This window comes from Myxine glutinosa, chromosome 13, assembly GCF_964187855.1.
Source record: "Myxine glutinosa chromosome 13, kmMyxGlut1.1, whole genome shotgun sequence".
NCBI classification, from domain to species: Eukaryota; Metazoa; Chordata; class Myxini; order Myxiniformes; family Myxinidae; genus Myxine; species Myxine glutinosa.
Genome location: NC_136273.1, coordinates 17,123,290 through 17,138,016, shown reverse-complemented (window position 1 = coordinate 17,138,016; position 14,727 = coordinate 17,123,290). Strand labels below are relative to the sequence as shown.

Genomic DNA, 14,727 nt, shown 5'->3' with positions numbered 1-14,727 from the left:
GTTAATGCATGGAATGGTCTCCCTAGAAAGGTAGTGCAGGCAGCAGAAAGAGTTGATATCTTTAAACTGGAATTACATAGGTTCCTAGATGCATTGAAGATAGAGGTTCAGGGATGTTGGCAGGACTTGAAGGTAACTTGTGTGTGGATAGGTGATGGTTTCTGTGGTTGGTGGGTGTCGAGTGATGGCATGATGGGCCAAATATTGATGACAAATGATGTCGAGTGATGGCATGATTCATCAACAGGCATGATGGGTCAAATAGCCTCTTCCTGTACCAAAGTTCCTTGTAATTGTATGTGAAAATCCAAACTAAGTTCCAGTGACCCTCTAAACTTTGTTCATTACGACGATTATCGTCTTGTATTTGATAAAATGCATTTTAATAAATTTTTATGCATAACATACATTTAATTCTTCCCCATTACCTCTCTTGCGACATGTGTCCTCTTTTTCTGGACGTCGACTCACAGACACCACCTTCAACACCAAGGTGTTTCCACCTTGACGTATAAGTGAAACCACATGCTTATGGCCACACTTCACCACGTTGTCTCCATTTACCTGTAAGGGTCAGCCAAAAGCAACACATAACCTCCCAATGAAAGGTTTAGCTTTAACCAACTTGATGACTTTCTTTGATCATGCTCACTGCCTCACATGAATAGATTCTAACAACATTTAGGCCCGAGAACTTGTATGACCAGACATTCGTGAAAGTTGTTGAAGCAGGGTAAACATAACCAGAAAATAACATTACACTTCATAAAGAAGTCTACAAAGTTGAACGATGGTAAGTACTAGAGTAAGCATCTGCAAGCAATGGTAAGGCAAGAGTTTCTCGTCACCTCTATGAGGAAGTCCCCAGTCTTGAGCCCAGACTTGGCTGCAACTCCACTGTCATCCACAGACTCCAGGTATTGCAGAGCTGGGAACGCAGGTGTCGGACTAAACTCCTCAATGGGACTGTCAGCTGCACCATGCATGCACACACACACGCCCACACACTGTGTGCCACACACGCTGAAGCATGGCTGAAGTAGGATGAGCAAAATGAGACAAGACAAGTAGAGTGGTGATGAATAAAGAGTGAGAAATATAACAGGACAACGACAAACAAACACAAAGGAGGAAGGAGAAGAGAAAGTCAAAGAAATCCTGGGGCAGACAACTGGTGGGGGGAAAAAGTTACCTCAAGCTCTACACAGCACAAATCTAAAGATAGACAACACAAACAGAGATAGGCAAAATAATTTACAAATCTCCAAATCAATTTTTAATTCATCAACTATCAAGATGGTCACCAAGCATGAGAAAACTAGGCATATCAGGATCCAGCAGCAGATCTTTGCGCACAATAAAAGATAAGATTATTGCATAATTCTAGCATAGCAATGAGTCAGTCCTATCTTCTATTCCAGACGTAGAGTACTTGCAAGATTAGTTTCGGTAAAAAAAAGGAGTTCCTTTCATAAAATGGATGCAGCATGATGAAGAATGTTCACTTATAGCCATAATTGCCATGCAGCAAATTTGGCCCACGGAACTGAGAAGGCACACTGACTACAAATGTAATCTACTAACCAGTCTCAAGAAGAAGGAACAAGGTTGATGCATTAACTGAACCAACAGGTTCCCTTTCCAGGGAGAGATTTGTCTGTCATATGCAACGACATTGTTCATCTTTTTTCAGATTGCTAACAGATTATATTTGCAGTTTACATTTTGAATTCAGTTGACAATAACAATGGCTACAAGGGAACATTCTTCATCATGCCATTTATTCAAAGTACCTCCTTTTTGCCATCACTTTATGTTCCTGCTATAGAATCCAATTCTAATTCCTAGTGCATTATCAACATTTTTTTTTCTCAACACAAAAGCAGTTTCATAGGTTGTCTATTTGTTCGCATATTTTCTAAAAGTTCCCTGATATCTGTAACTTGTAAACTTGGCAAAGTCAAACACAAGCGATGACCAAACTTGCCTGTACTGCACCATTTTCATTTTCCTAAGTGTAAGCAGTCTGCTCATCTCCATTCATTCACTTTCTGCACAATCCCCCTTATCCTCAGTCAATACGTGACTTTCAAAATGACATAATCCACCCCAGATTGATCGGCGCACATGCGCAGAAACCCCGAGTAATGAAGTCCATCGGGGCGGCCTGGACGCCCATCATATGTGCCAGATAAGGATTGTAGCATGAAACGGCTCACATCACTTTTAAAGAACCTGAAAATACTTGGAAACATACCTGCGAGAAAGGGGCATCGTTCTGTACAATTAAATAATGGGAGAAATTCCAGATCAGCTCATTAAAAATTTGATATCTTGCATTCCGCCCATATTGCAAAAACTCCCGACCATGTGGGCCAGCAAAAAGGCTCGAAGGCGCATTCTACCCAAACCTTCGCGCTTCATAAAACCAATGGGAAGGTCTCATCTGGGGCTTGTCAATGCACAGGGCAGGTTTAAAATCATTGATTTTAATATATTTTAAGCCTTTAAAAACCCTCCCCATACTCTTATAAACCTTTCCCACGCTCTTATAAACCCTTTCTACACCCTTAAACACACTTTTGAGACCCATCCTTACGTATTAGAAAAATATTTGTACGTGTATATATAGCTGTACAGTATATTTGAAAATACTGTAATAGATACTGGGTAAGTATATCAATAATAGTTTTTACTGTACTGCACAGCAAAGAAGAGCATTACAGCTCTTCTGAAGGTGCCACTTCAGCAGGCGCCTCGTCAGGGGGTGCAGTATCTTCGTCGTCGTCCGGAACTTCTTTTCGTGCTGAAGACGTAGGCGTGTCTTCTTTCTTTTTTCGGTTGAGGAACATAGTGATGGGCAGTTGCTGGCGCTGCCTTTTCTTCTGGGCGAGGAGGTTTTTATAGACTTCAATGCCTCCGTCGATTACATTTCTGAACTTCAACGAACGAATCATCTGGGGGTCCCATTCTTCAGCCCTTTCCTTAAGTTATTTTGCCATTCTCACTAGGGTTGCGAGGCGTTCCAGTGATAGGCCTTCTTCTTCTTCATCCCCTGGACCCTCTTCTTCCTCTTCTTCTTCCTCACTTGCTGACTTCGTCATCTCCGCCAGGTCTTCGTCCGTTAACGGATCTGAGTGGGTCTCGAGCAGCTCCTCAACGTCATTGGGAGTCATATCGTTGAAGCCATCTCCTCCTACTAATTTTGCCAGCTTCACTGCCTTATCTACTGCAGAGTGGTGGACTTCGTCAGGAGAGAAACCCTTGTACACGTAATCATGGACTACTTCTGGCCACAATTTTTTCCAGCAGGCATTCAAAGTTTCTGTCTTCATCTCCTTTATGGCCATCTGAATATTTTGCAGACACGTTGCAATGGTGTACTCACGCCAGTACGCCTTCAGCGAGAAGTTTTCGTCCGAGTCCATAGCCTCGACCAGGTGCTGCAGGGTGTTTCGCGTATAAAGTATAAAGTGCGCTAGAAAATGCTTATTTTACCGCAAAAATAATGAAAATCTAAAAAAATAAAAATACCTATAGGCCGCAGAATCCCGCGATATAATGAAAAATCCGATATATAATTTTACATATACTAGCGAGAAAAACCCACGATGTACCAAAGCCGCGAAAAGTGAAGCGCGATATAGCGAGGGATGACAGTATATATATATATATATATATATATATATATATATATATATATATATATATATATGTATGTATGTATGTATGTATGTATGTATATATATGTATGTATATATATATATATATACACATGCGTACATCGTCAGACCCCGCTATTCGCTGGGGATACACTCCTGGAAAATCCGCGATTAGCGGGGCATTGTTTCAATGGAAAAAAGGGGGATAGGTTCCTGAATCATGAAAATCCGCGAATAGAGAGGACCCAACCGTGAACGGCGAGGCAAAATCTGCGAATGGTGATGCAAATCCCGACAATGTCGACCATAATCCGCGATGGTCAATGAAAGTCCCGGAAATGGCAAGATAAACCCCGCGAATGGAGGCGATAATCCGCGGAGGTCGAATATCCGTGAAGGTCGATGAAAATCCGCAAAGGTCAATGAAATTCCGTGAATGTATGCCGCGGTATTGTTTCAATGGGGAAGAGGAGGATACGTTATAGGTTCCCTGCGGTCCCCGATTCATAGAGGATAATTTTTTAAGTTTAAAACGTTTTTGACCGCAAATGCACATGATTACAGTTTCACAAAAAATGCTTACAAAAAAAAAAAAAACCAGGTACCATTTCCAATTTATTGAAGGAATGCGCTTACAGTTTATTTAAAGTGCTTCACCATACTGTACCCTGAAAGTAAAAAAATCACAACACCATCATGTACTGTTTAAAATTTTTATTTTACAAACACAAGCAACTTTCAAATGATGATGATGATTGTGATGATGATGATGAATTAAAATCCCAAAAAATCCTACAGCTTTGAGAGCGACCCAAATGATGGTGCAGTAAAATCGTGCACTAAGGGAGAGCCAGGAGAGGTAGGAGAAGGTGAGGACGCTGGTGAGAATGCTGGTGAGGACGCTGAGAAAAACGCTGCAGAAGGTGCTGGTGATCTTGAGGTGGAGGGAGCAGGGCTGAAGAAATGGATGATGGGGAGCTGCCTGACACATTGCCCAATATTTTGATGCAGCTCTTTGTACGGGAGCAGCGCATCATCCAAGGCCCTCTTGAACTTGAGGCACTTCTCCACGAGTGGGTCAGCGTCTTGCACCCTGTCGACAATCGCCCGCGTGTCCTGCAGCAACTCGCCCAGGAACTGGACTGTGAGATTGGACCCTACTCCTCTTCCTCATTACTACCCGCCTCCGCCTCCTTGGAAACCTTTGGAATGGCGTCCAACTCTTCCTCGATGAGCGGGTTTAGTTAGGGAATGGTTCAGCATCATGGTTTTCAGTATGAAGTCCCTCGTCTGCGTGTTGTCCGCAATCCATATTCTGAGAGTCTTCTCCATCCTTTCCATGTGGACATTCCGTACATGGGTGACCACCTTCGTATTTGATACAGTGCTCGCTGAAGCTTTCTCACGAATGGCCTTCTCCTTCTTCCATATGTAGCGAACGGTGGATTCGTTGACAACATAATGCCTGCCAACAGAGACCGCACTCTCTCCTCTCATTCCACTTTCTGGGTCAGGCACATCACTTCTGGAAAGTTCCACTTTCTGGCTCAAGCTCATCACTTTATTCTGTCTCTTGGTAGTCGACGCATCTCCGGCACTGGTCTTGCGTTTGGGAGCCATTATTGAACTATGCGCAGAGCAAGTCAAAACCACAGGTCGAAGCAAAGGGACGAGAACAATGATGGAGATGGAGGACACAATCTGTATTTATATGTATGATTGCTAGCATTGTGGGTACCTGCCCATTATTTGTGGGGGATGTTATCGGTTGATGCCGCATCGAGCATATCTGCTAATTTCAATAATAGATTTAATGAATCATTTGCATTCTATAATTCACGGAGGATGACATGTTTTAGTCGCTGATGGAACATCCCCAGAAGCGTTTTCATTGTGTAACATCTCTGATGATGCTTTACCGTAAATTGCAAACTGTAATCGATTTAATGAAGCGTTTGCATTGTATAATTCACGAGTTGACTTATTTACACATCTGGAGGGATATCCAGCGAAGGTGGCTTATAGTGTGGCTAAAATTCGTGCCCGCGAAAGCCATGAAAATGCAGGTCATGCTCACGGCTTGTATAAGATGTTTTTTTGAATACGGCCACCTGCTTTTTACATGGCTGGTAAAAGATTGGTTTTAATGTGTCAAGCTAGCGGCTTGTGAATTTTTTTTTGTGCCCTTGAAAAACCGCGAATTCGCGGAACTTGGCCGCGAATAGAGGGGGGGGGGGGGGGGGGGGGAAACTGTGATTTCGCGGAACACAGTTCAGCATCATGGTTTTCAGTATGAAGTCCCTGATCTGCGTGTTGTCCTCGATCCGTATTCTGAGAGTCTTCTCCATCCTTTCCATGTGGACATTCCGTACATGGGTGACCACCTTCGTATTTGATACAGTGCTCGCTGAAGCTTTCTCACGAATGGCCTTCTCCTTCTTCCGTATGTAGCGAACGGTGGATTCGTTGACAACATAATGCCTGCCAACAGAGGCCGCACTCTCTCCTCTCATTCCACTTTCTGGGTCAGGCACATCACTTCTGGAAAGTTCCACTTTCTGGCTCAGGCACATCACTTTATTCTGCCTCTTGGTATTCGACGCATCTCCGGCACTGGTCTTGCGTTTGGGAGCCATTATTGAACTATGAGCAGAGCAAGTCAAAACCACAGGTCGAAGCAAACATATATATATATGTATATATATATATATATATATATATATATATATATATATATATATATATATATATATATATATATATATATATATATATATATATATATATATATATATATATGTTTGGTTCCAGGGCCACAAGATAAACTATACTATATTTTTGCATCTATTGGTGAAAGGAGAAGCGACCGTGTGTGTGTGTGCGCGTGTATTTGTGTTATTTCACCGGACTATGCTAGCAATTGTACTAACAGCAAATGGTATGAACCTGACATCTCTCATCCACGGATATTTCTCATTTCTATATTTCCGTGAGTCCGATTTGCATTCAGGAACAGAACAATTATTGTTAACCATTTTTGAAATTTCCAATCTTTTGTCTAAATGCTGGAAATTATGTTGAAAGGAATATTTGAATTGGACTTCCTGCAAGCAATGGCATATTAGAGTTCCCAGCGAGCAGAGCACATGCGCAAAAGGCCTCATTGAGCATTTATTCATCATTTTGAAAGTCCCGTATTGACAAACTCATTAACTCACCAGTCCTTTACATTCAGCCTTTCATGGGGGCTACCTGCTGTAGAAGCAGTCATAAAGAAAAGAAAAAAAGAAGATGATTCATTCTGTTTATTTGTGGTGTTTTCAACTCTGTAGTTTTCTAAGTCTATATGTGACCTACTTGACTCAATGGAATTATATTCTGTATTCATCAATTGCTCGTGGAATGTCCCACGCTCATCACAAGTATTCCAGTTAAAATATCTCCTGCAAGGCTTGTAATGTATGCAGAGAGTAATGTAATGTAATGTAAGAGACATGTAATGTATGCAAGTGTATGCAGAGACAGAGATCTGCAATCTGGTGGTGAAAGAAGGCCGCATTCCAGTGGTTTGGGAAATGAGTACCCTCGTCCCTCTATACAAGGGGAAAGGTGACCCTCTGGACTGTGGCTCGTATCGAGCGATAAAGTTATTGGAGCATGGAATGAAGGTATTGGAAAGGGTATTGGAGAGGAGGATAAGGAAGAAAGTGAAGATTGACGAAATGCAGTTTGGATTTATGCCAGGAAGAGGAACGACCAACGCGTTTTTTATTGTGAGGCAGTTGCAGGAGAAGTACATGGAGAAGAGGAAGAAGTTGTTTCTTGGGTTTGTTGATCTGGAGAAAGCATTCGATAGGGTTCCACGTGAAGTAGTGACATGGGCATTGAGGAAATTAGGAGTGGAGGAATGGTTGATCAGAGTAGTGATGGCAATGTACAAAAGAGCGTGCACAGCTGTAAGGACGAAGGCCGGGAACAGTGGTGAGTTTGAGGTGAAGTTGGGAGTGCATCAGGGGTCGGTACTAAGTCCACTACTATTTGAAGCTGTGATGGAGGTGCTGGCTCGGAATGTAAAGGAGGGATTACCGTGGGAGTTGTTGTATGTAGATGATCTGGTGTTGATTGCAGAAAGTATGGATGGCCTGAAGGAAAAGATGAACAAGTGGAAGGAATGTATGGAGACAAAAGGTCTGAAGGTGAATATCGGAAAAACGAAGGTGATGGCAAGTGGTAAAGCATGTGGTGAGGTGGAAAGAACTGGGAAGTGGCCGTGTGCTGTGTGCAGGAAGGGTGTCAGAGTGAATTCCATTCAATGTACAATGTGCGCTGAGTGGGTTCATCAAAAATGTAGTGGTTTGAGAGGGTCATTAACCAGTGTGGCAGCTACATTCAAGTGTAAGGTGTGCACAGAGGGAGCTGCAGATGGAGGAAATGTTGAGTTGGATATTGGAGATGGAGTGAAGCTGGAAGGTGTGAAAACATTTTGTTACCTCGGAGACATGCTGAATGGAGAAGGTGGATCAGACTCGGCAACGGTTGCTGGAGTGAGATGTGCATGGAAGAAGATTCAGGAACTGAGTGGCGTGCTGACGAGGAGGGGAGTGTCGTTGAAGCTGAAGGGAAAGGTGTGTGCTGCATGTGTGAGAAGTGTCATGATTTATGGGAGCGAGACATGGGTAATGAACGTAGAGCAGCAACGAAGGCTGGAAAGGGTGGACATGCGAATGGTTCAGTGGATGTGTGGAGTATCATTGAGAGAGAGGAAGACAAATGATGAATTGCGAAAGATGATGGGAATAGAGCCTGTGATTGATGCTGTGAAGAGAAACAGTTTGAGATGGTTTGGTCATGTGTTGAGGAAGGATGAAAGTGACTGGTTGAGAAGAGTGATGGAAATGAATGTAGAAGGCAGTAGAGGACGGGGAAGACTGAGAAAGACTTGGCTAAAGATGGTCGAAGAAGAAATGCGGGCAAGGGGGTTAACAAGGGGAGATGCAGAAAATAGGGCAAAATGAAGAAGATTGTCATGGGGACCACAAGGCTAACCCCCGCTCTTGCAGGGAAAATGGCCTTAAAATGCCTGTTGTTGTTGTTGTTGTTGTTGTCTACAAGGCTTGTAATGTCACACAACTCACAAGTTCTCACCAGTGAAAAGGAGGATAATCCTTCTTGCTAGGTAATGTTGAAATTTCATGGATGAGCTTTGGTGGTGATTACGTGTTCATGTCACACTTCATGTCAGTCTCAATGTCAGCGTGATAATGTAGCAGCATAAGTCAAGGAACTAGTGAGTCAAAACATTAACATCTACCTAACAGTATGACTCACAGGACACGGTTTCCAGATTTTTAAAAACTTGCTCACAACATCATCTCCCTGACTCATTTTATCCTACGTCTGCTTTCGTTTCACACGGCATCTTTTCCCCGTTTATAAGTCTCTTACGAACATATCCCATAGCCTTGTGTGCACCGAAAGCAGCACAATTGCAAAACAGATTGTCTTCACAAAATTTTACACATTACTCTGAGTTTTGATTGTTTAATTGTAAAACAGCTGATGAAGTATGCGTTTGCTTCATGTTGAAAGCGATGCAATAAAGCAAACTCTTTTGTTTTTCATTCTGGAGAGGACTCTGGGCCTAGTCCTTCTACCGACACAGCAGCAAAATAATTCTGAATATCAACCAAGAGGACAAGCAGTCTTCACCATATGAAGCATTTGAGATGGTCCAGCATCAAGAGTCCTCACCAAGATCTTGGCTGAGTCAACCTAGACCTGCACAATGATTCTCTCGATTCTCGTAAGCAGCATGTCCTCGATGTCAAACTGTTGACCGTCGAGGCAACATTATACAACGAACCCTGCTCTTGATTCTGCATCAATGGCCAGACTCCTCGCAGCATTGACCCAAAGTAGCATAGGTATATGACATTCCACTGGTGGCTTATCATTTGGTTGCAATCTCCTTAAGGGGGGCAACAAATGGTGTAACGAGGTCCTCTCAAGCCCAAAGCATCCATCTTCCTTTCTAATAGGATTCAAGGATACAGTTATGTTTACAAGATTAAGCATAGCAATATTTTCTGGTGCTCTGTATATTATCTTTGTTTCAATGACTCTTTTAAGGATATAATGGAACCCGTGAAAACCCTTATCTGGAGCTCATTAATGGTAATATTTCCTGGTATCTCTTTCAATCTTTCTGCAAGGTTCTTCTTTACCACCCCAGTTGCTCTATCACTGGTATACGATGTTGATTCCCTCCAACTCACAGGTTTTCTTCAATTCCTTTTCCAGGTACTGGTACAATAACACCATTTTTTTTATTTCAGAGTTATTTAGGACTGCTTATTTCAGTATACATACTTAAATAAGAAATGCTGCCATTTCTTTATTATTCCTGAGTACCTTCTTTGGTCACATTGACTTGTTAAGCCTCCGTCCATGGGATAGGCCATATGCGAAGGCTTATAGCTGTTGTAGGACTTGTTTCTACAATTAGTACCCCAATTTTTTAAATGGTACCTCAGAGTTTCTTAGACCCCGAGGAGTACTAAACCACCATTTAGGGGTTTTTTTTCTCCCAATGTCCAAGCTGTATCGTGGAGCCTGCTGGGACTTTTGGAATAAAGTTTTGCATCAATAATAGGAATACAAATGTGCAGGGTTGACATAATTTTTTAGCCTTGACCTAATTTAATGTCATGACCTAAATATAGTCATTTAAACATTTTTCAACATAGCTTAATTAAGGTTCGGCCAATTAGAACAAAATTGCCCTTTCTAGATAGCCGAGAGTAGAGTGCATTTACGTTTAATTTACATCATACCCCTCAGGGTTAAAGGTCAAGGTCAAATGGCTGTCTAAAAAAAGGGCACTTTTTTCGTCATCACTCAATTTTGCCAACGCGGGATCTCAAGGACTGCTTAGCCTTTTAAGATGTTCTTGCATCATAGTAGTGTACCTGCACTGAAGTTGTGAACCTGATATTTGTTCTGTGTCCTTGACCTGATTCTTTTTTCAGATGGTGAAAAAACACCTTTTTGATCATAACTTGAATAATTTCCCTCCGACTTTCATGATGTTGAGTTTTATGAATAGATTTTAGATGGGGACACATTTTCTTCATTTACACTCTATCCATAAAAGTTAAAAGCCAAGGTCATATAGCCGTCCCCCTAAAAATATGGCCATCATTAGATCGTTGGCGCCGGGGTAGACTTACTCTTTGCGATTGAAGATATCTGATTTTCATTGTTCACACTTTATAGAATGGCCAGTTCAATTGTAAGTTTCATGTCATCCTTTTCGATTGTTATTTCTCGGTTGTGTTTCCATGACTTTCCAGGGACTGCGATGCTGCGATTTATACAGATGTGCAGATGCTTTATTCTGTAAATGCTGTGAAATGCATTTCTGCAAAAAGTTGTTCTGACATTTGTATTTTTCATCCTGAAAGTAGGTTAACTGTACATTCTGTTGCGACTTTGCAGAATCTGTAATTGTCGGTTTGTTCAATCCCTGCAATTTTCTTAAAGTTGATTGTGTCTTGTTTTTTATTTTAATTGTGCATCGATTACTACTCATTCATCCCAAGTCTGCTGCCCTCTTCTTAACCACCCTAATATTATCCATTTCCTGTTTGTTCAGTTCTTTTTGTTCAAAAAATATCCTGCTACCCTGTCATTTTAACAATTGTTGGTCTATCTTATTCTAATTTCCCTTTGTCTTGTTTGCAATTGTTCGCACTATATTCTCTGCTTTTTCACTTTTATGTGTTACCTTTTCTATTGTACTTGTTCTTGGAATTTATTTTAGAGAGAAGAATTAGAGATAGCTTCTCGGCTTGCTCTCTGCATACATGTGGACAAATTGTATTTGATAGCCAGTCAAGCTTTTATTAGAGGTAGCTAATCCTATAACAATTGTTCAGTCCTCAGTGATGGTTCCTCAGTTTTTGAGCATATTACCTGATCCTATACCTCCTACTTTTCCTACCATGCAGTTATCCCCATGCATGTACTGATTGAGCTCTGATATCTATGTCATGTGTGAACAATCTTCTCTCTCAAGCTTTGACTGCTTGTCCCTCTCCCCTCTCCCTTCCTCCCTCTCGTCCCAAGCCACTGTTAATGTAATCTTTATATAACCTTTCATAAGCCTTGACATCTGTAAATAGAAGGAAAAACTTCAGTTGTAAATTTGTTATACAATTTCAACATAAGAATGCTGATCATGTGTTTTAATAGCATTATATCACAGTATTCTATTATCCAAGATGGAAACCAAAAAGGCATTTTATCATTTCGTGAAGGCTTCAAGGTTCTGGACCTGACAAAAAAGTCAACCTTGCATTTCCTCTCTACCAATATAAAAAAGTAAATCCAGAATGACAAAACGTCTACTTCTTGATCCCAAGTCTGAGCATCCAAACGTAAGACCGTTTAAACTACAATGTTAATAAAAACCACAGTTGAAATTAGACCCAAACACATAACAATCCATAATTTGCAGTATTATTTTATGGTACAAAGATTCATTTTAACCCACCATAAAAGGATAATGCTGTGGAAGAGAGAGAGAGGCAATGATATGTATTTTGAGCCAAAACACAAGTTGCTTGGATCTGATTATCGTGCATAGTACCCCACCCCTCGCCTTTCCAATGTTCTAGTTTTCCCCTCCTGTGAGTTTCCTTCTGTATCCATATTGTCCTCTCCTGCCCACCTCCCCCACCCATTCCTTGAACAAGTCTCCCTCGATCTTAGCCTTCAACTCTGCTGTTGGTGTTCCCCCCTCTCTCTACTGTTCCTTTTGTCCAGTTGTTCATTGTACTAGCTCTTCCACGAGCCTCGACTATGCAGACAAAGAAGCAGCAGATAGTATTAGCATCCTAGTATACATAAAACCTGCACTCATCATTGCTTTTCCCAAAGCCTGAGCTGCTTATCATCAACATCTCTCACTGTACTCAAAGGATATCCCACTGAAAAAAGAAAACCGAATGAGCCAGTAAAGCAGATATCGTCAAAAGGGTTACTCAATGATTTGAAGTAGGCAGATGCAAATTTGAAAATGGCCTTGGACATTTCATTCTGGAAAGATCATTTATTCTCGTGAGTATCCATCAGTCGGTAAAAATCAACCCCTGAAAATCTACCGTTTGTGCCATTCGTGCAAACACAGCTCCACGTGGCTGCAGGAAAGTCTCATGGAGCAGGATTTCTGTCTGCCTTCATTAATACAAAATGACACGTAAACGTAGAAGCTGTGTAAATGTTTTGTTACACTTACATAGATAGCTCCACTGCTCCACTGGTTGTGCCACCCTGTCAAGGCTCAGGTAGCATTAATTGCTAATTTTCAACTCTACCTGTACGAGTATATAATGTATTTTTACACCTCTGGCTGGGGTCACTATTCCTCCCCTAAAGTATATTTTAAGATGCCTGTCATCCAGCATCTCAATTTGGAACAAAAATACATGTTAAAACATCGTGATGTAAATTCAGTTATCGATCTTCAGTGTTTCATTCTTAAAGCATTTCAGAGCTAATTTAACAATATGAGATCTACTACAAATATTTTACACATAAAAACGAAAACATTAATGCAAATAAAAGAAGCATTTTTCATGTGGTCAGAAAAAGGAGAATGCACAGAAAAGTTGACGGATGAATGGATCAAAGGAAACAATTGTAGATATGGGCAGACAATATTGTCTGTGCGTGTAGTCGTTTAGCTGTGTGATTTGCAGACAAACCTTTAGCTCCACGCAGTACAAATCCAAACCCCTCGTTGTCCCTCTTGTGAAGAGAGACGCGCTTCTCTTCCAGTACAAAGTCACTGTGGGCCGAGATGAGCAGGCAGTGTGGCTTAAGTGCAGCCATGGCCACTTGACCTGCCAGCAACACTGGCTATTAATTAGCCACACCAGTTGATATCCAGTAAAATGTCAGCCAGTCACAAGCCAGGTCCTGTTGCTTCTTAGTCAAGCCAGCTGTAGGATAGCCAGAACAGCCTCTTGTTTCTAAAAGCTAGAAAAAGAATCCATTTTCCAGGTATACCAGCTACACTGACTTAACACTAAACACCCCTGAAAACCAGATGGTTAACAACAAGTCAACCAATTTGCTGCAAGTTCACCATACTGGTCAATGATTTGCATTTTATCACGAAGCAAACAAGGATTTTACCAGGTACAGTGGGATTGGCCACCATCACACGAAACTCTTACAAACTGGCTTGCATCCATTGCCCCAAAAATGGCCAGTCTTATCAAGCTTTCTTGCATTGGGGTAAGAAACGCCACATTGAAAACAACCAACGTACTCCAAGGAAGCGCACGCAGATTGCTGGCACCACAAATGGACCAGCACAGGCATAAAATCCAACAGTTCTTCAGGAGCTATGTTTCAAGATGTTGTTTCTTGCACGTAAATTGGCCCCCACAAACCAAATTTCGCTTCTTTTGGCCCCCAAAGGCCAAATGTATCTGCTGTTTGGCAGGAAAATGATGTGTTCCTTTACTTGCAGTTAAGTAAGTTTAATTTGGCTGTTACCATTGCTGTTGCACTACAACAGCAATAAAATTGAAAGTTCCAACTGGCCTCTTCCTTATAAGATGTGCCACCACAATTGACCACAAGCTACCGCTCCATTAACTGGAATTATGGCAAGTTTAAGCACCACAAATAGCTGCTGGTGGTGTCAAGTTGGTAAATCCTTCTCCAACTGGGCCACAAAATATATGAAAATGGTTGCTTCTTCATGGGCGGTGCACAACTCCACCTTTTGAAACAATCATGAGTTTCTTCTTGCCTAGCATCATAGACTTCCTCAGATCTTACTGCTCCGTCAGCTGGGCTCAAATCCACTGTTCTCCCATCAGCTCGCCCAAATGAAACGCTCCCAGGTAAGCCAAGATGGGCACTCCTCGTCAACTGGGCTCAAAGAAGCTGTTCCCCCATCAGCTGGGCTCAATGCACCAATCTCGGTTGTTCAAAACAAAGAACCAAATCAGCCGCTCCTGTGTCAGCTGTATACAAACTGATCAGCAGA

The 14,727-nt window shown here is 41.7% G+C and overlaps 1 protein-coding gene across 1 annotated transcript in view; it reads right to left on the bottom strand.

Moving 5' to 3' along the window:
• Positions 1-14,727, bottom strand: part of LOC137438314 (uncharacterized) — a 195,799-nt gene that overhangs the window by 96,651 nt on the left and 84,421 nt on the right. Inside the window, exons 5-7 of the mRNA XM_078766986.1 lie at positions 13,430-13,512; positions 849-973; positions 429-564 (exon numbers count right to left, since the gene is read on the bottom strand). Of these exons, the coding sequence (XP_078623112.1) occupies positions 429-564; positions 849-973; positions 13,430-13,512 (344 nt within the window). The remainder of the gene's footprint in view (positions 1-428; positions 565-848; positions 974-13,429; positions 13,513-14,727) is intronic.